Here is a 27,858-nt window from a genome sequence, read left to right as displayed (position 1 = left end):
GGGGGTCCCCAGGGCTGGAAACAGCACAGTCCAGCTCCGACCCCCCACCCCCTTCCCCCGGATCAAACACCGTAACAAATACTTCCCACGTTTGGGTGGGATTCCCACTGGCAGGATTGTGGTTTCCTTTTGGTCTAAAGGACCTGCGAGATTCGGCAGTCACATCGGTATCTCAGGACACGGGGGTCTCAGGACACAGGGGTCTCTGGAGGAGGACCCCTGGGGATCCCCGGAGACAGGATTGCTGCGTTAGATCGGGTTTAGTCGGCGTATCTCCACAGGAACGCCCAGGGCAGGAGTGGCCAACTCCAGGCCTCTAGCCCCACCGACAGGTCAGGTTTTCAGGCTATCCCTGCTTCAGTACAGGTGGCTCAATCAGTCTTTCACTGAGCCACTGATTGAGCCACCTGTGTGCTGAAGAGCTACTTGTGGGGTCTTCAACTGAGCCAATGTGCTGAAGCAGGGATACTGTTGAGCCACTGTGCTGAAGCAGGGATACTGTTCTGACCTGCGAGCCAGCAGAGAAACCTCCACGCAGGGCGAGCCACAGAGAAACCTCCACGCAGGGCGAGCCACAGAGAAACCTCCACGCAGGGCGAGCCACAGAGAAACCTCCACACAGGGCGAGCCACAGAGAAACCTCCACGCAGGGCGAGGCACAGAGAAACCTCCACGCAGGGCGAGCCACAGAGAAACCTCCACGCAGGGCGAGGCACAGAGAAACCTCCACGCAGGGCGAGCCACAGAGAAACCTCCACGCAGGGCGAGGCACAGAGAAACCTCCACGCAGGGCGAGCCACAGAGAAACCTCCACGCAGGGCGACGCACAGAGAAACCTCCACGCAGGGCGACGCACAGAGAAACCTCCACGCAGGGCGAGGCACAGAGAAACCTCCACGCAGGGCGACGCACAGAGAAACCTCCACGCAGGGCGAGCCACAGAGAAACCTCCACGCAGGGCGAGCCACAGAGAAACCTCCACGCAGGGCGAGGCACAGAGAAACCTCCACGCAGGGCGAGCCACAGAGAAACCTCCACGCAGGGCGAGCCACAGAGAAACCTCCACGCAGGGCGAGCCACAGAGAAACTTCCACGCGGGGCGAGCCAGCAGAGAAACCTCCACGCAGGGCGAGCCACAGAGAAACCTCCACGCAGGGCGAGGCACAGAGAAACCTCCACGCAGGGCGAGCCACAGAGAAACCTCCACGCAGGGCGAGCCACAGAGAAACCTCCACGCAGGGCGACGCACAGAGAAACCTCCACGCAGGGCGAGCCACAGAGAAACCTCCACGCAGGGCGACGCACAGAGAAACCTCCACGCAGGGCGAGCCACAGAGAAACTTCCACGCAGGGCGAGCCACAGAGAAACCTCCACGCGGGGCGAGGTAGCAGAGAAACTTCCACGCGGGGCGAGCCAGCAGAGAAACTTCCACGCAGGGCGAGGCACAGAGAAACCTCCACGCAGGGCGAGCCACAGAGAAACTTCCACGCAGGGCGAGCCACAGAGAAACCTCCATGCGGGGCGAGGTAGCAGAGAAACTTCAACGCAGGGCGAGGCAGCAGCAGGCAGTGTGCGTATTGTGTGCTGACTTTTTATGGGCCACAGGTGCATGAGCGTTGAAATAATATTTGCACAAGCGGGTTATCTGCCTGAACGTCTGCGCCTGGCGTTCTCCCGAAACTTAGCAACCGTTTTACAATAAATGAAGCGTTATCAGAAGTCTGTGATTAAAGACACATGCAACATCTTTGCTACACTACATAAACAGTACTGCTGAGTATACAGCACCGTGCTGTGCATCAGAAACAAGCAGCGCTAAACGCCCGCGTTTTCAGTAGCGGTTACCAACCATACTTTCTGTATAATTATAACCCAAACATCAGAACTTCTCATACCAATTTACCCCAATATAAAGAATGTGACGAAAACAGGATATTTGCACGTCAGATTTCTGCCAATCTCAGACCGGACAAAGGAATACGGGCGCGCAGAGAGAGGAATACGGGCGCGCAGAGAGGGGAATACGGGAGCGCAGAGAGAGGAATACGGGCGCGCAGAGAGAGGAATACGGGCGCAGAGAGAGGAATACGGGCGCGCAGAGAGGAACACGGGAGCGCAGAGAGAGGAATACGGGCGCAGAGAGGGGAATACGGGCGCAGAGAGGGGAACACGGGAGCGCAGAGAGAGGAACATGGGCGCGCAGAGAGAGGAATACGGGCGCAGAGAGAGGAATACGGGAGCGCAGAGAGAGGAACATGGGCGCGCAGAGAGAGGAATACGGGCGCGCAGAGAGAGGAATACGGGAGCGCAGAGAGAGGAACATGGGCGCGCAGAGAGAGGAGTACGGGCGCAGAGAGAGGGGAACACGGGCGCGCAGAGAGAGGAATATGGGCGCAGAGAGAGGAATACGGGAGCGCAGAGAGAGGAACATGGGCGCGCAGAGAGAGGAGTACGGGCGCAGAGAGAGGGGAACACGGGCGCGCAGAGAGAGGAATACGGGCGCAGAGAGAGGAATATGGGCGCAGAGAGAGGAATACGGGCGCAGAGAGAGGAATACGGGCGCGCAGAGAGAGGAATACGGGCGCGCAGAGAGAGGAATACGGGCGCGCAGAGAGAGGAATACGGGCGCGCAGAGAGAGGAATACGGGCGCAGAGAGAGGAATACGGGCGCGCAGAGAGAGGAATACGGGCGCAGAGAGGGGAATACGGGCGCAGAGAGGGGAACACGGGAGCGCAGAGAGAGGAACATGGGCGCGCAGAGAGAGGAATACGGGCGCAGAGAGAGGAATACGGGAGCGCAGAGAGAGGAACATGGGCGCGCAGAGAGAGGAGTACGGGCGCAGAGAGAGGGGAACACGGGCGCGCAGAGAGAGGAATATGGGCGCAGAGAGAGGAATACGGGAGCGCAGAGAGAGGAACATGGGCGCGCAGAGAGGAATACGGGAGCGCAGAGAGAGGAACATGGGCGCGCAGAGAGAGGAGTACGGGCGCAGAGAGAGGGGAACACGGGCGCGCAGAGAGAGGAATATGGGCGCAGAGAGAGGAATACGGGCGCAGAGAGAGGAATACGGGCGCGCAGAGAGAGGAATACGGGCGCGCAGAGAGAGGAATACGGGCGCGCAGAGAGAGGAATACGGGCGCGCAGAGAGAGGAATACGGGCGCGCAGAGAGAGGAATACGGGAGCGCAGAGAGAGGAACACGGGCGCGCAGAGAGGGGAATACGGGCGCAGAGAGAGGAATACGGGCGCAGAGAGAGGAATACGGGCGCAGAGAGAGGAATACGGGCGCGCAGAGAGAGGAATACGGGCGCGCAGAGAGAGGAATACGGGCGCAGAGAGAGGAATACGGGAGCGCAGAGAGAGGAACATGGGCGCAGAGAGAGGAATACGGGCGCGCAGAGAGGGGAATACGGGCGCAGAGAGAGGAATACGGGCGTGCAGAGAGAGGAATACGGGCGCAGAGAGAGGAATACGGGAGCGCAGAGAGAGGAACATGGGCGCAGAGAGAGGAATACGGGCGCGCAGAGAGGGGAATACGGGCGCGCAGAGAGAGGAATACGGGCGTGCAGAGAGAGGAATACGGGCGCAGAGAGAGGAATACGGGCGCGCAGAGAGAGGAATACGGGCGCGCAGAGAGGAACACGGGCGCGCAGAGAGGGGAATACGGGCGCAGAGAGAGGAATACGGGAGCGCAGAGAGAGGAACACGGGCGCGCAGAGAGGGGAATACGGGCGCGCAGAGAGAGGAGTACGGGCGCAGAGAGAGGAATACGGGCGCGCAGAGAGGGGAACACGGGCGCGCAGAGAGAGGAATACGGGCGCGCAGAGAGAGGAATACGGGCGCGCAGAGAGAGGAATACGGGCGCGCAGAGAGAGGAATACGGGCGCGCAGAGAGAGGAATACGGGCGCGCAGAGAGAGGAATACGGGCGCGCAGAGAGAGGAATACGGGCGCGCAGAGAGAGGAATACGGGCGCGCAGAGAGGAATACGGGCGCGCAGAGAGGAATACGGGCGCGCAGAGAGGAATACGGGCGCGCAGAGAGAGGAATACGGGCGCAGAGAGTGGAATACGGGCGCGCAGAGAGAGGAACACGGGCGCAGAGAGGGGAATACGGGCGCGCAGAGAGGAATACGGGCGCGCAGAGAGAGGAATACGGGCGCGCAGAGAGGGGAATACGGGCGCAGAGAGAGGAATACGGGCGTGCAGAGAGGGGAATACGGGCGCGCAGAGAGGGGAATACGGGCGCGCAGAGAGAGGAATACGGGCGCGCAGAGAGAGGAATACGGGCGCGCAGAGAGGAATACGGGCGCGCAGAGAGAGGAATACGGGCGCGCAGAGAGAGGAATACGGGCGCGCAGAGAGAGGAATACGGGCGCGCAGAGAGAGGAATACGGGCGCGCAGAGAGAGGAATACGGGCGCGCAGAGAGAGGAATACGGGCGCGCAGAGAGAGGAATACGGGCGCGCAGAGAGAGGAACACGGGCGCGCAGAGAGGAATACGGGCGCAGAGAGGGGAATACGGGCGCGCAGAGAGAGGAATACGGGCGCGCAGAGAGAGGAATACGGGCGCAGAGAGGGGAATACGGGCGCGCAGAGAGGGGAATACGGGCGCGCAGAGTGAGGAATACGGGCGCAGAGAGAGGAATACGGGCGCGCAGAGAGAGGAATACGGGCGCGCAGAGAGAGGAATACGGGCGCGCAGGAGAGGAATACGGGCGCGCAGAGAGGGGAATACGGGCGCGCAGAGAGAGGAATACGGGCGCGCAGAGAGGGGAATACGGGCGCGCAGAGAGGAATACGGGCGCGCAGAGAGAGGAATACGGGCGCGCAGAGAGGAACACGGGCGCGCAGAGAGAGGAATACGGGCGCAGAGAGAGGAATACGGGCGCGCAGAGAGGAACACGGGCGCGCAGAGAGAGGAATACGGGCGCGCAGAGAGAGGAATACGGGCGCAGAGAGGGGAATACGGGCGCGCAGAGAGAGGAATACGGGCGCAGAGAGGGGAATACGGGCGCAGAGAGGGGAATACGGGCGCGCAGAGAGAGGAATACGGGCGCGCAGAGAGAGGAATACGGGCGCGCAGAGAGAGGAATACGGGCGCAGAGAGGGGAATACGGGCGCGCAGAGAGAGGAATACGGGCGCAGAGAGGGGAATACGGGCGCGCAGAGAGAGGAATACGGGCGCAGAGAGGGGAATACGGGCGCAGAGAGGGGAATACGGGCGCGCAGAGAGAGGAATACGGGCGCGCAGAGAGAGGAATACGGGCGCGCAGAGAGGAATACGGGCGCAGAGAGGGGAACACGGGCGCAGAGAGGGGAATACGGGCGCAGAGAGAGGAATACGGGCGCGCAGAGAGAGGAATACGGGCGCGCAGAGAGAGGAATACGGGCGCAGAGAGGGGAATACGGGCGCAGAGAGAGGAATACGGGCGCGCAGAGAGGAATACGGGCGCAGAGAGAGGAATACGGGCGCGCAGAGAGGAATACGGGCGCGCAGAGAGAGGAATACGGGCGCAGAGAGAGGAATACGGGCGCGCAGAGAGAGGAATACGGGCGCGCAGAGAGGAATACGGGCGCAGAGAGGGGAATACGGGCGCGCAGAGAGAGGAATACGGGCGCAGAGAGAGGAATACGGGCGCAGAGAGAAGGGAATACGGGCGCGCAGAGAGGGGAATACGGGCGCGCAGAGAGAGGAATACGGGCGCGCAGAGAGAGGAATACGGGCGCGCAGAGAGAGGAATACGGGAGCGCAGAGAGAGGAATACGGGCGCAGAGAGAGGAATACGGGAGCGCAGAGAGAGGAATACGGGCGCGCAGAGAGGGGAATACGGGCGCAGAGAGAGGAATACGGGCGCAGAGAGAGGAATACGGGCGCAGAGAGGGGAATACGGGCGCAGAGAGAGGAATACGGGCGCGCAGAGAGAGGAATACGGGCGCGCAGAGAGAGGAATACGGGCGCAGAGAGAGGAATACGGGCGCAGAGAGAGGAATACGGGAGCGCAGAGAGGAATACGGGCGCGCAGAGAGAGGAATACGGGCGCAGAGAGAGGAATACGGGCGCGCAGAGAGAGGAATACGGGCGCGCAGAGAGAGGAATACGGGCGCGCAGAGAGGAATAAGGGCGCGCAGAGAGAGGAATACGGGCGCGCAGAGAGGGGAATACGGGCGCGCAGAGAGAGGAATACGGGCGCGCAGAGAGAGGAATACGGGCGCGCAGAGAGAGGAATACGGGCGCAGAGAGTGGAATACGGGCGCGCAGAGAGGGGAATACGGGCGCGCAGAGAGAGGAACACGGGCGCGCAGAGAGGGGAATACGGGAACGCAGAGAGAGGAATACGGGAGCGCAGAGAGGGGAATACGGGCGCGCAGAGAGGAATAAGGGCGCGCAGAGAGAGGAATACGGGCGCGCAGAGAGGGGAATACGGGAACGCAGAGAGAGGAATACGGGAGCGCAGAGAGGGGAATACGGGCGCGCAGAGAGAGGAACACGGGCGCGCAGAGAGAGGAATACGGGCGCGCAGAGAGAGGAATACGGGCGCGCAGAGAGGGGAATACGGGCGCGCAGAGAGAGGAATACGGGCGCAGAGAGAGGAATACGGGCGCGCAGAGAGGGGAATACGGGCGCGCAGAGAGAGGAATACGGGCGCGCAGAGAGAGGAATACGGGCGCAGAGAGAGGAATACGGGCGCAGAGAGAGGAATACGGGCGCGCAGAGAGAGGAATACGGGCGCGCAGAGAGGGGAATACGGGCGCGCAGAGAGAGGAATACGGGAGCGCAGAGAGAGGAATACGGGCGCGCAGAGAGAGGAATACGGGCGCAGAGAGAGGAATACGGGCGCAGAGAGAGGAATACGGGCGCGCAGAGAGGGGAATACGGGCGCGCAGAGAGAGGAATACGGGAGCGCAGAGAGAGGAATACGGGAGCGCAGAGAGAGGAATACGGGCGCAGAGAGAGGAATACGGGCGCAGAGAGAGGAATACGGGCGCGCAGAGAGAGGAATACGGGAGCGCAGAGAGAGGAATACGGGCGCGCAGAGAGGGGAATACGGGCGCGCAGAGAGAGGAATACGGGCGCGCAGAGAGAGGAATACGGGCGCGCAGAGAGAGGAATACGGGCGCAGAGAGTGGAATACGGGCGCAGAGAGGGGAATACGGGCGCGCAGAGAGAGGAACACGGGCGCGCAGAGAGAGGAACACGGGCGCGCAGAGAGAGGAATACGGGTGCGCAGAGAGAGGAATACGGGCGCGCAGAGAGGGGAATACGGGCGCGCAGAGAGAGGAATACGGGCGCAGAGAGAGGAATACGGGTGCGCAGAGAGGGGAATACGGGCGCGCAGAGAGGGGAATACGGGCGCAGAGAGAGGAATACGGGCGCAGAGAGGGGAATACGGGCGCAGAGAGGGGAATACGGGCGCGCAGAGAGGGGAATACGGGCGCAGAGAGAGGAATACGGGCGCGCAGAGAGGGGAATACGGGTGCAGAGAGAGAGGAATACGGGCGCGCAGAGAGAGGAATACGGGCGCAGAGAGAGGAATACGGGCACAGAGAGTGGAATACGGGCGCGCAGAGAGGGGAATACGGGCGCGCAGAGAGGGGAATACGGGTGCAGAGAGAGAGGAATACGGGCGCGCAGAGAGGGGAATACGGGCGCAGAGAGAGGAATACGGGCGCGCAGAGAGGGGAATACGGGCGCGCAGAGAGGGGAATACGGGTGCAGAGAGAGAGGAATACGGGCGCGCAGAGAGGGGAATACGGGCGCAGAGAGAGGAATACGGGCGCGCAGAGAGGGGAATACGGGCGCGCAGAGAGGGGAATACGGGCGCGCAGAGAGGGGAATACGGGTGCAGAGAGAGAGGAATACGGGCGCGCAGAGAGGGGAATACGGGCGCAGAGAGAGGAATACGGGCGCGCAGAGAGAGGAATACGGGCGCGCAGAGAGGGGAATACGGGCGCGCAGAGAGAGGAATACGGGCGCGCAGAGAGAGGAATACGGGCGCGCAGAGAGGGGAATACGGGCGCGCAGAGAGGGGAATACGGGCGCAGAGAGTGGAATACGGGTGCGCAGAGAGAGGAATACGGGCGCGCAGAGAGAGGAATACGGGCGCAGAGAGTGGAATACGGGTGCGCAGAGAGAGGAATACGGGCGCAGAGAGTGGAATACGGGTGCGCAGAGAGAGGAATACGGGCGCGCAGAGAGAGGAATACGGGCGCAGAGAGGGGAATACGGGCGCAGAGAGAGGAATACGGGCGCAGAGAGAGGAATACGGGCGCGCAGAGAGGGGAATACGGGCGCAGAGAGAGGAATACGGGCGCAGAGAGAGGAATACGGGCGCGCAGAGAGAGGAATACGGGCGCGCAGAGAGAGGAATACGGGCGCGCAGAGAGGGGAATACGGGCGCGCAGAGAGGGGAATACGGGCGCGCAGAGTGAGGAATACGGGCGCAGAGAGAGGAATACGGGCGCGCAGAGAGGAACACGGGAGCGCAGAGAGAGGAATACGGGCGCAGAGAGAAGGGAATACGGGCGCGCAGAGAGGGGAATACGGGCGCGCAGAGAGAGGAACACGGGCGCGCAGAGAGAGGAATACGGGCGCAGAGAGAAGGGAATACGGGCGCGCAGAGAGGGGAATACGGGCGCGCAGAGAGAGGAATACGGGCGCGCAGAGAGAGGAATACGGGCGCGCAGAGAGAGGAATACGGGAGCGCAGAGAGAGGAATACGGGCGCGCAGAGAGAGGAATACGGGCGCAGAGAGAGGAATACGGGCGCAGAGAGAGGAATACGGGCGCGCAGAGAGAGGAATACGGGCGCAGAGAGAGGAATACGGGAGCGCAGAGAGAGGAATACGGGCGCGCAGAGAGAGGAATACGGGCGCAGAGAGAGGAATACGGGCGCGCAGAGAGGGGAATACGGGCGCGCAGAGAGAGGAATACGGGCGCGCAGAGAGGGGAATACGGGCGCGCAGAGAGAGGAATACGGGCGCGCAGAGAGAGGAACACGGGCGCGCAGAGAGAGGAATACGGGCGCGCACAGAGAGGGGAATACGGGCGCGCAGAGAGAGGAATACGGGCGCGCAGAGAGAGGAATACGGGCGCGCAGAGAGAGGAATACGGGCGCGCAGAGAGAGGAATACGGGCGCGCAGAGAGAGGAATACGGGCGCGCACAGAGAGGGGAATACGGGCGCAGAGAGGGGAATACGGGCGCGCACAGAGAGGGGAATACGGGCGCAGAGAGGGGAATACGGGCGCGCAGAGAGAGGAATACGGGCGCGCACAGAGAGGGGAATACGGGCGCAGAGAGGGGAATACGGGCGCGCAGAGAGAGGAATACGGGCGCGCAGAGAGAGGAATACGGGCGCAGAGAGGGGAATACGGGCGCAGAGAGAGGAATACGGGCGCAGAGAGAGGAATACGGGCGCGCAGAGAGGGGAATACGGGCGCGCAGAGAGAGGAATACGGGCGCAGAGAGTGGAATACGGGCGCGCAGAGAGAGGAATACGGGCGCGCAGAGAGAGGAATACGGGCGCAGAGAGGGGAATACGGGCGCAGAGAGAGGAATACGGGCGCAGAGAGAGGAATACGGGCGCGCAGAGAGGGGAATACGGGCGCAGAGAGAGGAATACGGGCGCAGAGAGAGGAATACGGGCGCAGAGAGGAATACGGGCGCGCAGAGAGAGGAATACGGGCGCGCAGAGAGGAATACGGGCGCAGAGAGGAATACGGGCGCAGAGAGGGGAATACGGGCGCGCAGAGAGAGGAATACGGGCGCAGAGAGAGGAATACGGGCGCAGAGAGGAATACGGGCGCGCAGAGAGAGGAATACGGGCGCGCAGAGAGGGGAATACGGGCGCGCAGAGAGAGGAATACGGGCGCGCAGAGAGAGGAATACGGGCGCAGAGAGAAGGGAATACGGGCGCGCAGAGAGGGGAATACGGGCGCGCAGAGAGAGGAATACGGGCGCGCAGAGAGAGGAATACGGGCGCAGAGAGAAGGGAATACGGGCGCGCAGAGAGGGGAATACGGGCGCGCAGAGAGGGGAATACGGGCGCGCAGAGAGGGGAATACGGGCGCGCAGAGAGAGGAATACGGGCGCGCAGAGAGAGGAATACGGGCGCAGAGAGAAGGGAATACGGGCGCGCAGAGAGGGGAATACGGGCGCGCAGAGAGAGGAATACGGGCGCGCAGAGAGAGGAATACGGGCGCGCAGAGAGAGGAATACGGGCGCGCAGAGAGAGGAATACGGGCGCAGAGAGAGGAATACGGGAGCGCAGAGAGAGGAATACGGGAGCGCAGAGAGAGGAATACGGGCGCAGAGAGAGGAATACGGGCGCGCAGAGAGAGGAATACGGGCGCAGAGAGGAATACGGGCGCGCAGAGAGGGGAATACGGGCGCGCAGAGAGAGGAATACGGGCGCGCAGAGAGAGGAACACGGGCGCGCAGAGAGAGGAATACGGGCGCGCAGAGAGAGGAATACGGGAGCGCAGAGAGAGGAATACGGGCGCAGAGAGAGGAATACGGGCGCGCAGAGAGGGGAATACGGGCGCGCAGAGAGAGGAATACGGGCGCGCAGAGAGAGGAACACGGGCGCGCAGAGAGAGGAATACGGGCGCAGAGAGAGGAATACGGGCGCGCAGAGAGAGGAATACGGGCGCGCAGAGAGGAACACGGGCGCGCAGAGAGAGGAATACGGGCGCAGAGAGGGGAATACGGGCGCGCAGAGAGAGGAATACGGGCGCGCAGAGAGAGGAATACAGGCGCGCAGAGAGGAACACGGGCGCGCAGAGAGAGGAACACGGGCGCAGAGAGAGGAATACGGGCGCAGAGAGGAACACGGGCGCGCAGAGAGAGGAATACGGGCGCGCAGAGAGAGGAATACGGGCGCAGAGAGGAACACGGGCGCGCAGAGAGAGGAATACGGGCGCAGAGAGGGGAATACGGGCGCGCAGAGAGAGGAATACGGGCGCGCAGAGAGAGGAATACGGGCGCGCAGAGAGGAACACGGGCGCGCAGAGAGAGGAATACGGGCGCGCAGAGAGAGGAATACGGGCGCAGAGAGGAACACGGGCGCGCAGAGAGAGGAATACGGGCGCAGAGAGGGACACGGGCGCGCAGAGAGAGGAACACGGGCGCGCAGAGAGAGGAATACGGGCGCGCAGAGAGGGGAATACGGGCGCGCAGAGAGGGGAATACGGGCGCGCAGAGAGAGGAATACGGGCGCGCAGAGAGGAACACGGGCGCGCAGAGAGAGGAATACGGGCGCGCAGAGAGAGGAATACGGGCGCGCAGAGAGGGGAATACGGGCGCGCAGAGAGAGGAATACGGGCGCGCAGAGAGGAACACGGGCGCGCAGAGAGAGGAATACGGGCGCGCAGAGAGAGGAATACGGGCGCGCAGAGAGGGGAATACGGGCGCAGAGAGGGGAATACGGGCGCGCAGAGAGGGGAATACGGGCGCGCAGAGAGAGGAATACGGGCGCGCAGAGAGAGGAATACGGGCGCGCAGAGAGGAATACGGGCGCGCAGAGAGAGGAATACGGGCGCGCAGAGAGGGGAATACGGGCGCGCAGAGAGGGGAATACGGGCGCAGAGAGAGGAATACGGGCGCGCAGAGAGGGGAATACGGGCGCGCAGAGAGAGGAATACGGGCGCGCAGAGAGAGGAATACGGGCGCGCAGAGAGAGGAATACGGGCGCGCAGAGAGAGGAATACGGGCGCGCAGAGAGGGGAATACGGGCGCGCAGAGAGGGGAATACGGGCGCAGAGAGAGGAATACGGGCGCGCAGAGAGGGGAATATGGGCGCGCCGTGAGAGGAATACGGGCGCGCAGAGAGAGGAATACGGGCGCGCAGAGGAAGGAATACGGGCGCGCAGAGAGAGGAATACGGGCGCGCAGAGAGAGGAATACGGGCGCGCAGAGAGGGGAGTACGGGCGCAGAGAGAGGAATACGGGCGCGCAGAGAGGGGAGTACGGGCGCAGAGAGAGGAATACGGGCGCGCAGAGAGCGGAATACGGGCGCGCAGAGAGGGGAATACGGGCGCGCAGAGAGAGGAATACGGGCGCGCAGAGAATACGGGCGCACAGAGGAAGAAATACGGACGCGCAGAGAGGAATACGGGAGCGCGCAGAGAGGAATATGGGCGCGCAGAGAGGAATACGGGCGCGCAGAGAGAGGAATACGGGCGCGCAGAGGAAGGAATACGGACGCGCAGAGGAAGGAATACGGGCGCGCAGAGAGGAATACCGCAGGAACATATACATACAGGTTTGCTGGGTCAGGGCGGTCTGGCCATGCAGTTCCCGGCAAGAATCTCCAGCACCAACAAGCAACATCTCAAACTGGAAGCCAAGAAACGCCAACATCTGCGCCGAGAGAGGACAAGGAAATGCAACCCGGAGTATGCCCTCAAATTCCTTTATTTTCTATTATTCCTGAGATATCTGTTTTTATTCCAATGCTGTAAAGGGACAGTTCTGTCTGCGTTTTGTGTTGTTGTTGTAAGTATTGGTGTTTTATGGTTAAGCCGGGGGTCTCCGACGCGGAACCGCGATAATTTCAGCTCCGGGACCCCCCTGCTTCCCGAGATACGTACCCCTGTAGGTGCCTCCGGTACTGTCCCCACCAGGGTGATCGATATGGCGGTTCCAAGCCTCCGCGTCACACGGGACATCGTCCAAGAGATCCCGGCAGCATGGGACGCTCCGTTTACAGGGGGATTCTCCGCTTCAGCGCAGCTCTCAAATAAACTAAAACCACCAGATCAGATTTATACTCTTTGGCTAATAAAGGTTTCCGGTAAAAGATTGGCTCGTTCTTCATATTGCTCAATATGTGCACAATTTATTCCATGTCTCAGAATATGGGCCCTGGGGAATGTTACTGTAACCACCCGCTTCTTACTGGGATTGGTGAGAGGATCCCAATGTGAATAAGATAAATCTCTTTAAAATGAACACACACATGGCATTTACTTTGTGCATATTAACAAGTGCCAAATGGAATCTCTCTTCATTGATTGGTTGAGTAGGTGAAGTAATAGGTGGTTCTGGGTAAATGAAATGAGTGTACAGAAACTCTGAAATGACATAGGTTTCTTCTTCAATACACAGCTCTGTATATACAGCTTTACAGGCACAATTACTGTATATACAGCTTTACAGGCACAATTACTCATTTTGTAGCACGATGCACAGGGAGAGAAAGTGACTTGCACAAGGAGCTAACGCCGGGATTCGAACCAGTTCCTCTACTAAGTCATTGTCCTCAGAGCCAGAGCCTTTACCCAGTAAGCCATTCCTCCGGTGGTAATCCTGACCTCCAAGCAGGGGTACGGAAACGCGGACACCACTGATGTATGTGAGAGAGGCAGCTTGGATATAATAGGGGGGGTGAGGGGGTATAATGAGGGGACACCATGGTAATGGGCGGTTAGGCGTATTTAGCCCACGGGGATACAGGATGCAGTATAGCAGCGCCCAGGCATTAAATCCAACGTGAATAACGTTTTATCTCATTGTACGTGTTCTGTTTCTGGCGCACACTCCAGGCTGTCTTCTAGAATAGAGTTATCCCTCCGTCACTTTGCACCTAAGTATTGAGTTTTACGTGTCATCTAGGAAAACATTACTGAGCGGTGCTGCTCTATCAGAGACACCTTACAGCACCCTGTAATAAATATATATATATATACTAGCTGATATACCCGGCGTTGCCCGGGCGTGGAAGGGCAGGGGGCATGGAGTGGAAGGGTGGGGGGGGCGTGGAAGGGCGGGGGGGGTAGGGCGGGGGGGCCAAGGGGCGTGGAGGGCAAAGGGCAGGGGGGCAAAGGGCAGGGAGGGGCGGGGGGGCAAAGGGCAGGGAGGGGCGGGGGGCAAAAGGCAGGGGGGGGCAAAGGGCGGGGAGGGGCAGGGGGGGCAAAGGGCAGGGAGGGGCGGGGGGGCAAAGGGCAGGGAGGGGCGGGGGGGCAAAGGGCAGGGAGGGGCGGGGGGCAAAGGGCAGGGAGGGGCGGGGGGCAAAGGGCAGGGGGGGGGCATCACAGGCACCCACTGACACGGGGGCATCACAGGCACAGGCTGCACCCACTGACACAGGGAAGTTCACAGCCACAGGCTGCACCTTGTCCCACAGACAGAGCTGCACCCACTACCAGGCTAAGGACAGACCCCGTCACGTCCTGTACAAAGGCCGTGGCACTTACACACCCCCTGCACACAGGCTGCGGGTGGCACTGACCTGCCGGTAGGCGCTGTCCGTGGGGTTGAAGTCGCTGCCCCCGGGCCGCAGGGAGAGCTGCAGGTGTGGGAACCCGTGCAGCCAGTACAGCCACCAGGGAGGCAGGTATTCCACGCGAGACGTCCTCCCACCCGCGGCAGGCGGGTCACAGTGCGGAGAGTGCGGGGAGCGGACACAGCGGCATCCCGGGGAGGAGGAGAGCGCGGGGCGCGGACACAGCGGCATCCCGGGGAGGAGGAGAGCGCGGGGGCGCGCGGCGCGTGCACACAGTTGCCTACCCCTGATCTATATGTTCCTTCTATAAGGAGCTGAAATAAATGGCGCTATACGAGCTATAATAACAGATGTCCTTCTGTTTTACAGACCAACGCGATCAAGACATCAAAGTACAACTTCTTCACTTTCCTGCCCCTCAATCTGTTCGAGCAGTTCCAGCGAGTGGCAAACGCTTACTTTGTGTTCCTGCTAGTCCTGCAGGTAACGTCAGAACCGCACCAACCGGTGCCCCATATATACTGCCCCATATATACTGCCCCATATATACTACTACACATTCTGTGCATAATACAGAACAGCACCAACCGATGCCCCATATATACTGCCCCATATATACTGCCCAATATATACTGCCCCATATACAGGTACGCCGATGAGTATTCTAAAACTTGCCTTGGAAAATCTGGGGCTATCATCAACACGACCCAGGTACATGCTGGGTACATGCTGGGTACATGCTGCAACATTTCAGTGACATTTCTGCAGAGACTAATGGCCCATCGGATAAATACAGCAGGGGTCCCTGGTAGTCCCATTCAGTTTGAATGCCAGGGACCCCCGCTGTTAATCCAATGTCTGTCTGCAGAAATGTCACTGACATGTTGCAGCATGTACCCGGCATGTACCCGGCATGTACCCGGCATGTACCCAGGATGTGTCTTTAAACTTGCAGGAGATCCCGGGTCTGTATCTCTGGAAGCCGGGGGTCCCCGGAACTGAAATTAATGGGGTTCAGCTCCGGAGACCCCCTGCTCCAATCCTCTGTATAAAAATAATAATACAAAGCGCATGAATTGTTCCTGTGAGAGCTGCACAGGGAGACGGCTTCTCTGGGGCTCCTCTCACATATATTACACTCATGGAAAATGGCATTAAGAATTTAATTAAAAACAAGCAGCCCCTGTTACCTCGTACTACAGAACTGGTTTATTAAAAGCACACGTATAGGATGTGCCATGTGTTGCTGCTATAATAACCTAACGTGAAGCGGTGCCAGGCAGTGACCCCATTATATTATACTCAGAGTATCTTCCCGTGTCTGAGAGTTTATTTCCACTAAGGGTCAGACCGTCACTGGTTTCCGTCTCTGTCTGAGTCTCGGGCACAGATGTTTCTCATGATGAGATTATCCATATGATGCAAACGTGGATATTAAAGCAGCAATACTATACTCACACGCTTTGTTTTATATTACAGCAGCAATACTATACTCACGCTTTGTTTTATATTACAGCAGCAATACTATACTCACACGCTTTGTTTTATATTACAGCAGCAATACTATACTCACACGCTTTGTTTTATATTACAGCAGCAATACTATACTCACACGCTTTGTTTTATATTACAGCAGCAATACTATACTCACGCTTTGTTTTATATTACAGCAGCAATACTATACTCACGCTTTGTTTTATATTACAGCAGCAATACTATACTCACGCTTTGTTTTATATTACAGCAGCAATACTATACTCACACGCTTTGTTTTATATTACAGCAGCAATACTATACTCGCACGCTTTGTTTTATATTAAAGCAGCAATACTATACTCACGCTTTGTTTTATATTACAGCAGCAATACTATACTCACACGCTTTGTTTTACATTACAGCAGCAATACTATACTCACACGCTTTGTTTTATATTACAGCAGCAATACTATACTCACACGCTTTGTTTTATATTACAGCAGCAATACTTTACTCGCACGCTTTGTTTTATATTACAGCAACAATACTATACTCACACGCTTTGTTTTATATTACAGCAGCAATACTTTACTCGCACGCTTTGTTTTATATTACAGCAGCGATACTATACTCACACGCTTTGTTTTATATTACAGCAGCAATACTATACTCACACGCTTTGTTTTATATTACAGCAGCAATACTATACTCACACGCTTTGTTTTATATTACAGCAGCAATACTTTACTCGCACGCTTTGTTTTATATTACAGCAGCAATACTATACTCACACGCTTTGTTTTATATTACAGCAGCAATACTATACTCACACGCTTTGTTTTATATTACAGCAGCAATACTATACTCACACGCTTTGTTTTATATTACAGCAGCAATACTATACTCACACGCTTTGTTTTATATTACAGCTACAATACTATACTCACACGCTTTGTTTTATATTACAGCAGCAATACTATACTCACACGCTTTGTTTTATATTACAGCAGCAATACTATACTCACACGCTTTGTTTTATATTACAGCAGCAATACTATACTCACACGCTTTGTTTTATATTACAGCAGCAATACTATACTCACACGCTTTGTTTTATATTACAGCAGCAATACTATACTCACACGCTTTGTTTTATATTACAGCAGCAATACTATACTCACACGCTTTGTTTTATATTAAAGCAGCAATACTATACTCACACGCTTTGTTTTATATTACAGCAGCAATACTATACTCACACGCTTTGTTTTATATTACAGCAGCAATACTATACTCACACGCTTTGTTTTATATTACAGCAGCAATACTTTACTCGCACGCTTTGTTTTATATTACAGCAGCAATACTATACTCGCACGCTTTGTTTTATATTACAGCAGCAATACTTTACTCGCACGCTTTGTTTTATATTACAGCAGCAATACTATACTCACACGCTTTGTTTTATATTACAGCAGCAATACTATACTCACACACTTTGTTTTATATTACAGCAGCAATACTATACTCACACGCTTTGTTTTATATTACAGCAGCAATACTATACTCACGCTTTGTTTTATATTACAGCAGCAATACTATACTCACACGCTTTGTTTTATATTACAGCAGCAATACTATACTCGCACGCTTTGTTTTATATTACAGCAGCAATACTATACTCACACGCTTTCTTTTATATTACAGCAGCAATACTATACTCACACGCTTTGTTTTATATTACAGCAGCAATACTATACTCACACGCTTTGTTTTATATTACAGCAGCAATACTATACTCACACGCTTTGTTTTATATTACAGCAGCAATACTATACTCACACGCTTTGTTTTATATTACAGCAGCAATACTATACTCACGCTTTGTTTTATATTACAGCAGCAATACTATACTCACACGCTTTGTTTTATATTACAGCAGCAATACTATACTCACACGCTTTGTTTTATATTACAGCAGCAATACTATACTCACACGCTTTGTTTTATATTACAGCAGCAATACTATACTCACACGCTTTGTTTTATATTACAGCAGCAATACTATACTCACACGCTTTGTTTTATATTACAGCAGCAATACTATACTCACACGCTTTGTTTTATATTACAGCAGCAATACTATACTCACACGCTTTGTTTTATATTACAGCAGCAATACTATACTCACACGCTTTGTTTTATATTACAGCAGCAATACTATACTCACACGCTTTGTTTTATATTACAGCAGCAATACTATACTCACACGCTTTGTTTTATATTAAAGCAGCAATACTATACTCACACGCTTTGTTTTATATTACAGCAGCAATACTATACTCACACGCTTTGTTTTATATTACAGCAGCAATACTATACTCACACGCTTTGTTTTATATTACAGCAGCAATACTTTACTCGCACGCTTTGTTTTATATTACAGCAGCAATACTATACTCGCACGCTTTGTTTTATATTACAGCAGCAATACTTTACTCGCACGCTTTGTTTTATATTACAGCAGCAATACTATACTCACACGCTTTGTTTTATATTACAGCAGCAATACTATACTCACACACTTTGTTTTATATTACAGCAGCAATACTATACTCACACGCTTTGTTTTATATTACAGCAGCAATACTATACTCACGCTTTGTTTTATATTACAGCAGCAATACTATACTCACACGCTTTGTTTTATATTACAGCAGCAATACTATACTCGCACGCTTTGTTTTATATTACAGCAGCAATACTATACTCACACGCTTTGTTTTATATTACAGCAGCAATACTATACTCACACGCTTTGTTTTATATTACAGCAGCAATACTATACTCACACGCTTTGTTTTATATTACAGCAGCAATACTATACTCACACGCTTTGTTTTATATTACAGCAGCAATACTATACTCACACGCTTTGTTTTATATTACAGCAGCAATACTATACTCACGCTTTGTTTTATATTACAGCAGCAATACTATACTCACACGCTTTGTTTTATATTACAGCAGCAATACTATACTCACACGCTTTGTTTTATATTACAGCAGCAATACTATACTCACACGCTTTGTTTTATATTACAGCAGCAATACTATACTCACACGCTTTGTTTTATATTACAGCAGCAATACTATACTCACACGCTTTGTTTTATATTACAGCAGCAATACTATACTCACGCTTTGTTTTATATTACAGCAGCAATACTATACTCACGCTTTGTTTTATATTACAGCAGCAATACTATACTCACACGCTTTGTTTTATATTACAGCAGCAATACTATACTCACACGCTTTGTTTTATATTACAGCAGCAATACTATACTCACACGCTTTGTTTTATATTACAGCAGCAATACTATACTCACACGCTTTGTTTTATATTACAGCAGCAATACTATACTCACACGCTTTGTTTTATATTACAGCAGCAATACTATACTCGCACGCTTTGTTTTATATTAAAGCAGCAATACTATACTCACACGCTTTGTTTTATATTACAGCAGCAATACTATACTCACACGCTTTGTTTTATATTACAGCAGCAATACTTTACTCGCACGCTTTGTTTTATATTACAGCAGCAATACTATACTCACACGCTTTGTTTTATATTACAGCAGCAATACTATACTCACGCTTTGTTTTATATTACAGCAGCAATACTATACTCACACGCTTTGTTTTATATTACAGCAGCAATACTATACTCACACGCTTTGTTTTATATTACAGCAGCAATACTATACTCACACGCTTTGTTTTATATTACAGCAGCAATACTATACTCACACGCTTTGTTTTATATTACAGCAGCAATACTATACTCACACGCTTTGTTTTATATTACAGCTACAATACTATACTCACACGCTTTGTTTTATATTACAGCAGCAATACTATACTCACACGCTTTGTTTTATATTACAGCAGCAATACTATACTCACACGCTTTGTTTTATATTACAGCAGCAATACTATACTCACACGCTTTGTTTTATATTACAGCAGCAATACTATACTCACACGCTTTGTTTTATATTACAGCAGCAATACTATACTCACACGCTTTGTTTTATATTACAGCAGCAATACTATACTCACACGCTTTGTTTTATATTACAGCAGCAATACTATACTCACACGCTTTGTTTTATATTAAAGCAGCAATACTATACTCACACGCTTTGTTTTATATTACAGCAGCAATACTATACTCACACGCTTTGTTTTATATTACAGCAGCAATACTATACTCACACGCTTTGTTTTATATTACAGCAGCAATACTTTACTCGCACGCTTTGTTTTATATTACAGCAGCAATACTATACTCGCACGCTTTGTTTTATATTACAGCAGCAATACTTTACTCGCACGCTTTGTTTTATATTACAGCAGCAATACTATACTCACACGCTTTGTTTTATATTACAGCAGCAATACTATACTCACACACTTTGTTTTATATTACAGCAGCAATACTATACTCACACGCTTTGTTTTATATTACAGCAGCAATACTATACTCACGCTTTGTTTTATATTACAGCAGCAATACTATACTCACACGCTTTGTTTTATATTACAGCAGCAATACTATACTCGCACGCTTTGTTTTATATTACAGCAGCAATACTATACTCACACGCTTTGTTTTATATTACAGCAGCAATACTATACTCACACGCTTTGTTTTATATTACAGCAGCAATACTATACTCACACGCTTTGTTTTATATTACAGCAGCAATACTATACTCACACGCTTTGTTTTATATTACAGCAGCAATACTATACTCACACGCTTTGTTTTATATTACAGCAGCAATACTATACTCACGCTTTGTTTTATATTACAGCAGCAATACTATACTCACACGCTTTGTTTTATATTACAGCAGCAATACTATACTCACACGCTTTGTTTTATATTACAGCAGCAATACTATACTCACACGCTTTGTTTTATATTACAGCAGCAATACTATACTCACACGCTTTGTTTTATATTACAGCAGCAATACTATACTCACACGCTTTGTTTTATATTACAGCAGCAATACTATACTCACACGCTTTGTTTTATATTACAGCAGCAATACTATACTCACGCTTTGTTTTATATTACAGCAGCAATACTATACTCACACGCTTTGTTTTATATTACAGCAGCAATACTATACTCACACGCTTTGTTTTATATTACAGCAGCAATACTATACTCACACGCTTTGTTTTATATTACAGCAGCAATACTATACTCACACGCTTTGTTTTATATTACAGCAGCAATACTATACTCACACGCTTTGTTTTATATTACAGCAGCAATACTATACTCACACGCTTTGTTTTATATTACAGCAGCAATACTATACTCACACGCTTTGTTTTATATTACAGCAGCAATACTATACTCGCACACTTTGTTTTATATTAAAGCAGCAATACTATACTCACACGCTTTGTTTTATATTACAGCAGCAATACTATACTCACACGCTTTGTTTTATATTACAGCAGCAATACTTTACTCGCACGCTTTGTTTTATATTACAGCAGCAATACTATACTCACACGCTTTGTTTTATATTACAGCAGCAATACTATACTCACGCTTTGTTTTATATTACAGCAGCAATACTATACTCACACGCTTTGTTTTATATTACAGCAGCAATACTATACTCACACGCTTTGTTTTATATTACAGCAGCAATACTATACTCACACGCTTTGTTTTATATTACAGCAGCAATACTATACTCACACGCTTTGTTTTATATTACAGCAGCAATACTATACTCACGCGCTTTGTTTTATATTACAGCTACAATACTATACTCACACGCTTTGTTTTATATTACAGCAGCAATACTATACTCACACGCTTTGTTTTATATTACAGCAGCAATACTATACTCACACGCTTTGTTTTATATTACAGCAGCAATACTATACTCACACGCTTTGTTTTATATTACAGCAGCAATACTATACTCACACGCTTTGTTTTATATTACAGCTACAATACTATACTCACACGCTTTGTTTTATATTACAGCAGCAATACTATACTCACACGCTTTGTTTTATATTACAGCAGCAATACTATACTCACACGCTTTGTTTTATATTACAGCAGCAATACTATACTCACACGCTTTGTTTTATATTACAGCAGCAATACTATACTCACACGCTTTGTTTTATATTACAGCAGCAATACTATACTCACACGCTTTGTTTTATATTACAGCAGCAATACTATACTCACACGCTTTGTTTTATATTACAGCAGCAATACTATACTCACACGCTTTGTTTTATATTACAGCAGCAATACTATACTCACACGCTTTGTTTTATATTACAGCAGCAATACTTTACTCGCACGCTTTGTTTTATATTACAGCAGCAATACTATACTCGCACGCTTTGTTTTATATTACAGCAGCAATACTTTACTCGCACGCTTTGTTTTATATTACAGCAGCAATACTATACTCACACGCTTTGTTTTATATTACAGCAGCAATACTATACTCACACACTTTGTTTTATATTACAGCAGCAATACTATACTCACACGCTTTGTTTTATATTACAGCAGCAATACTATACTCACGCTTTGTTTTATATTACAGCAGCAATACTATACTCACACGCTTTGTTTTATATTACAGCAGCAATACTATACTCGCACGCTTTGTTTTATATTACAGCAGCAATACTATACTCACACGCTTTGTTTTATATTACAGCAGCAATACTATACTCACACGCTTTGTTTTATATTACAGCAGCAATACTATACTCACACGCTTTGTTTTATATTACAGCAGCAATACTATACTCACACGCTTTGTTTTATATTACAGCAGCAATACTATACTCACACGCTTTGTTTTATATTACAGCAGCAATACTATACTCACGCTTTGTTTTATATTACAGCAGCAATACTATACTCACACGCTTTGTTTTATATTACAGCAGCAATACTATACTCACACGCTTTGTTTTATATTACAGCAGCAATACTATACTCACACGCTTTGTTTTATATTACAGCAGCAATACTATACTCACACGCTTTGTTTTATATTACAGCAGCAATACTATACTCACACGCTTTGTTTTATATTACAGCAGCAATACTATACTCACACGCTTTGTTTTATATTACAGCAGCAATACTATACTCACGCTTTGTTTTATATTACAGCAGCAATACTATACTCACACGCTTTGTTTTATATTACAGCAGCAATACTATACTCACACGCTTTGTTTTATATTACAGCAGCAATACTATACTCACACGCTTTGTTTTATATTACAGCAGCAATACTATACTCACACGCTTTGTTTTATATTAAAGCAGCAATACTATACTCACACGCTTTGTTTTATATTACAGCAGCAATACTATACTCACACGCTTTGTTTTATATTACAGCAGCAATACTATACTCACACGCTTTGTTTTATATTACAGCAGCAATACTTTACTCGCACGCTTTGTTTTATATTACAGCAGCAATACTATACTCGCACGCTTTGTTTTATATTACAGCAGCAATACTTTACTCGCACGCTTTGTTTTATATTACAGCAGCAATACTATACTCACACGCTTTGTTTTATATTACAGCAGCAATACTATACTCACACACTTTGTTTTATATTACAGCAGCAATACTATACTCACACGCTTTGTTTTATATTACAGCAGCAATACTATACTCACGCTTTGTTTTATATTACAGCAGCAATACTATACTCACACGCTTTGTTTTATATTACAGCAGCAATACTATACTCGCACGCTTTGTTTTATATTACAGCAGCAATACTATACTCACACGCTTTGTTTTATATTACAGCAGCAATACTATACTCACACGCTTTGTTTTATATTACAGCAGCAATACTATACTCACACGCTTTGTTTTATATTACAGCAGCAATACTATACTCACACGCTTTGTTTTATATTACAGCAGCAATACTATACTCACACGCTTTGTTTTATATTACAGCAGCAATACTATACTCACGCTTTGTTTTATATTACAGCAGCAATACTATACTCACACGCTTTGTTTTATATTACAGCAGCAATACTATACTCACACGCTTTGTTTTATATTACAGCAGCAATACTATACTCACACGCTTTGTTTTATATTACAGCAGCAATACTATACTCACACGCTTTGTTTTATATTACAGCAGCAATACTATACTCACACGCTTTGTTTTATATTACAGCAGCAATACTATACTCACACGCTTTGTTTTATATTACAGCAGCAATACTATACTCACGCTTTGTTTTATATTACAGCAGCAATACTATACTCACACGCTTTGTTTTATATTACAGCAGCAATACTATACTCACACGCTTTGTTTTATATTACAGCAGCAATACTATACTCACACGCTTTGTTTTATATTACAGCAGCAATACTATACTCACACGCTTTGTTTTATATTACAGCAGCAATACTATACTCACACGCTTTGTTTTATATTACAGCAGCAATACTATACTCACACGCTTTGTTTTATATTACAGCAGCAATACTATACTCACACGCTTTGTTTTATATTACAGCAGCAATACTATACTCGCACGCTTTGTTTTATATTAAAGCAGCAATACTATACTCACACGCTTTGTTTTATATTACAGCAGCAATACTATACTCACACGCTTTGTTTTATATTACAGCAGCAATACTTTACTCGCACGCTTTGTTTTATATTACAGCAGCAATACTATACTCACACGCTTTGTTTTATATTACAGCAGCAATACTATACTCACGCTTTGTTTTATATTACAGCAGCAATACTATACTCACACGCTTTGTTTTATATTACAGCAGCAATACTATACTCACACGCTTTGTTTTATATTACAGCAGCAATACTATACTCACACGCTTTGTTTTATATTACAGCAGCAATACTATACTCACACGCTTTGTTTTATATTACAGCAGCAATACTATACTCACACGCTTTGTTTTATATTACAGCTACAATACTATACTCACACGCTTTGTTTTATATTACAGCAGCAATACTATACTCACACGCTTTGTTTTATATTACAGCAGCAATACTATACTCACACGCTTTGTTTTATATTACAGCAGCAATACTATACTCACACGCTTTGTTTTATATTACAGCAGCAATACTATACTCACACGCTTTGTTTTATATTACAGCAGCAATACTATACTCACACGCTTTGTTTTATATTACAGCAGCAATACTATACTCACACGCTTTGTTTTATATTACAGCAGCAATACTATACTCACACGCTTTGTTTTATATTAAAGCAGCAATACTATACTCACACGCTTTGTTTTATATTACAGCAGCAATACTATACTCACACGCTTTGTTTTATATTACAGCAGCAATACTATACTCACACGCTTTGTTTTATATTACAGCAGCAATACTTTACTCGCACGCTTTGTTTTATATTACAGCAGCAATACTATACTCGCACGCTTTGTTTTATATTACAGCAGCAATACTTTACTCGCACGCTTTGTTTTATATTACAGCAGCAATACTATACTCACACGCTTTGTTTTATATTACAGCAGCAATACTATACTCACACGCTTTGTTTTATATTAAAGCAGCAATACTATACTCGCACGCTTTGTTTTATATTACAGCAGCAATACTATACTCACACGCTTTGTTTTATATTACAGCAGCAATACTATACTCACACGCTTTGTTTTATATTACAGCAGCAATACTATACTCACACGCTTTGTTTTATATTACAGCAGCAATACTATACTCACACGCTTTGTTTTATATTACAGCAGCAATACTATACTCACACGCTTTGTTTTATATTACAGCAGCAATACTATACTCACACGCTTTGTTTTATATTACAGCAGCAATACTATACTCACGCTTTGTTTTATATTACAGCAGCAATACTATACTCACACGCTTTGTTTTATATTACAGCAGCAATACTATACTCACACGCTTTGTTTTATATTACAGCAGCAATACTATACTCACACGCTTTGTTTTATATTACAGCAGCAATACTATACTCACACGCTTTGTTTTATATTACAGCAGCAATACTATACTCACACGCTTTGTTTTATATTACAGCAGCAATACTATACTCACACGCTTTGTTTTATATTACAGCAGCAATACTATACTCACGCTTTGTTTTATATTACAGCAGCAATACTATACTCACACGCTTTGTTTTATATTACAGCAGCAATACTATACTCACACGCTTTGTTTTATATTACAGCAGCAATACTATACTCACACGCTTTGTTTTATATTACAGCAGCAATACTATACTCACACGCTTTGTTTTATATTACAGCAGCAATACTATACTCACACGCTTTGTTTTATATTACAGCAGCAATACTATACTCGCACGCTTTGTTTTATATTAAAGCAGCAATACTATACTCACACGCTTTGTTTTATATTACAGCAGCAATACTATACTCACACGCTTTGTTTTATATTACAGCAGCAATACTTTACTCGCACGCTTTGTTTTATATTACAGCAGCAATACTATACTCACACGCTTTGTTTTATATTACAGCAGCAATACTATACTCACACGCTTTGTTTTATATTACAGCAGCAATACTATACTCACACGCTTTGTTTTATATTACAGCAGCAATACTATACTCACACGCTTTGTTTTATATTACAGCAGCAATACTATACTCACACGCTTTGTTTTATATTACAGCAGCAATACTATACTCACACGCTTTGTTTTATATTACAGCTACAATACTATACTCACACGCTTTGTTTTATATTACAGCAGCAATACTATACTCACACGCTTTGTTTTATATTACAGCAGCAATACTATACTCACACGCTTTGTTTTATATTACAGCAGCAATACTATACTCACACGCTTTGTTTTATATTACAGCAGCAATACTATACTCACACGCTTTGTTTTATATTACAGCAGCAATACTATACTCACACGCTTTGTTTTATATTACAGCAGCAATACTATACTCACACGCTTTGTTTTATATTACAGCAGCAATACTATACTCACACGCTTTGTTTTATATTACAGCAGCAATACTATACTCACACGCTTTGTTTTATATTAAAGCAGCAATACTATACTCACACGCTTTGTTTTATATTACAGCAGCAATACTATACTCACACGCTTTGTTTTATATTAAAGCAGCAATACTATACTCACACGCTTTGTTTTATATTACAGCAGCAATACTATACTCACACGCTTTGTTTTATATTACAGCAGCAATACTATACTCACACGCTTTGTTTTATATTACAGCAGCAATACTTTACTCGCACGCTTTGTTTTATATTACAGCAGCAATACTATACTCGCACGCTTTGTTTTATATTACAGCAGCAATACTATACTCACACGCTTTGTTTTATATTACAGCAGCAATACTATACTCGCACGCTTTGTTTTATATTACAGCAGCAATACTATACTCACACGCTTTGTTTTATATTACAGCAGCAATACTATACTCACACGCTTTGTTTTATATTACAGCAGCAATACTATACTCACACGCTTTGTTTTATATTACAGCAGCAATACTATACTCACACGCTTTGTTTTATATTACAGCAGCAATACTATACTCACACGCTTTGTTTTATATTACAGCAGCAATACTATACTCACGCTTTGTTTTATATTACAGCAGCAATACTATACTCACACGCTTTGTTTTATATTACAGCAGCAATACTATACTCACACGCTTTGTTTTATATTACAGCAGCAATACTATACTCACACGATTTGTTTTATATTACAGCAGCAATACTATACTCACACGCTTTGTTTTATATTACAGCAGCAATACTATACTCACACGCTTTGTTTTATATTACAGCAGCAATACTATACTCACACGCTTTGTTTTATATTACAGCAGCAATACTATACTCACACGCTTTGTTTTATATTACAGCAGCAATACTATACTCACGCTTTGTTTTATATTACAGCAGCAATACTATACTCACACGCTTTGTTTTATATTACAGC

General features: G+C 48.6%; 1 protein-coding gene across 3 annotated transcripts in view; it reads left to right on the top strand.

The window, feature by feature from the left end:
• The window catches only part of LOC142472298 (phospholipid-transporting ATPase ID-like), a 293,093-nt gene that overhangs the window by 153,286 nt on the left and 111,949 nt on the right, over positions 1-27,858 (top strand). For all 3 annotated transcript variants that reach the window (XM_075579339.1, XM_075579421.1, XM_075579500.1), the window contains exon 4: positions 14,595-14,708. In XM_075579339.1, coding sequence (XP_075435454.1) covers positions 14,595-14,708 — 114 coding nt within the window. The remainder of the gene's footprint in view (positions 1-14,594; positions 14,709-27,858) is intronic.

The sequence above is a fragment of the Ascaphus truei genome, chromosome 1 (assembly GCF_040206685.1).
Source record: "Ascaphus truei isolate aAscTru1 chromosome 1, aAscTru1.hap1, whole genome shotgun sequence".
In the NCBI taxonomy this organism is placed as follows: domain Eukaryota; kingdom Metazoa; phylum Chordata; class Amphibia; order Anura; family Ascaphidae; genus Ascaphus; species Ascaphus truei.
The sequence above is the reverse complement of the archived record's forward strand: the minus strand, read 5'-3'. Positions and strand labels throughout refer to the sequence as shown.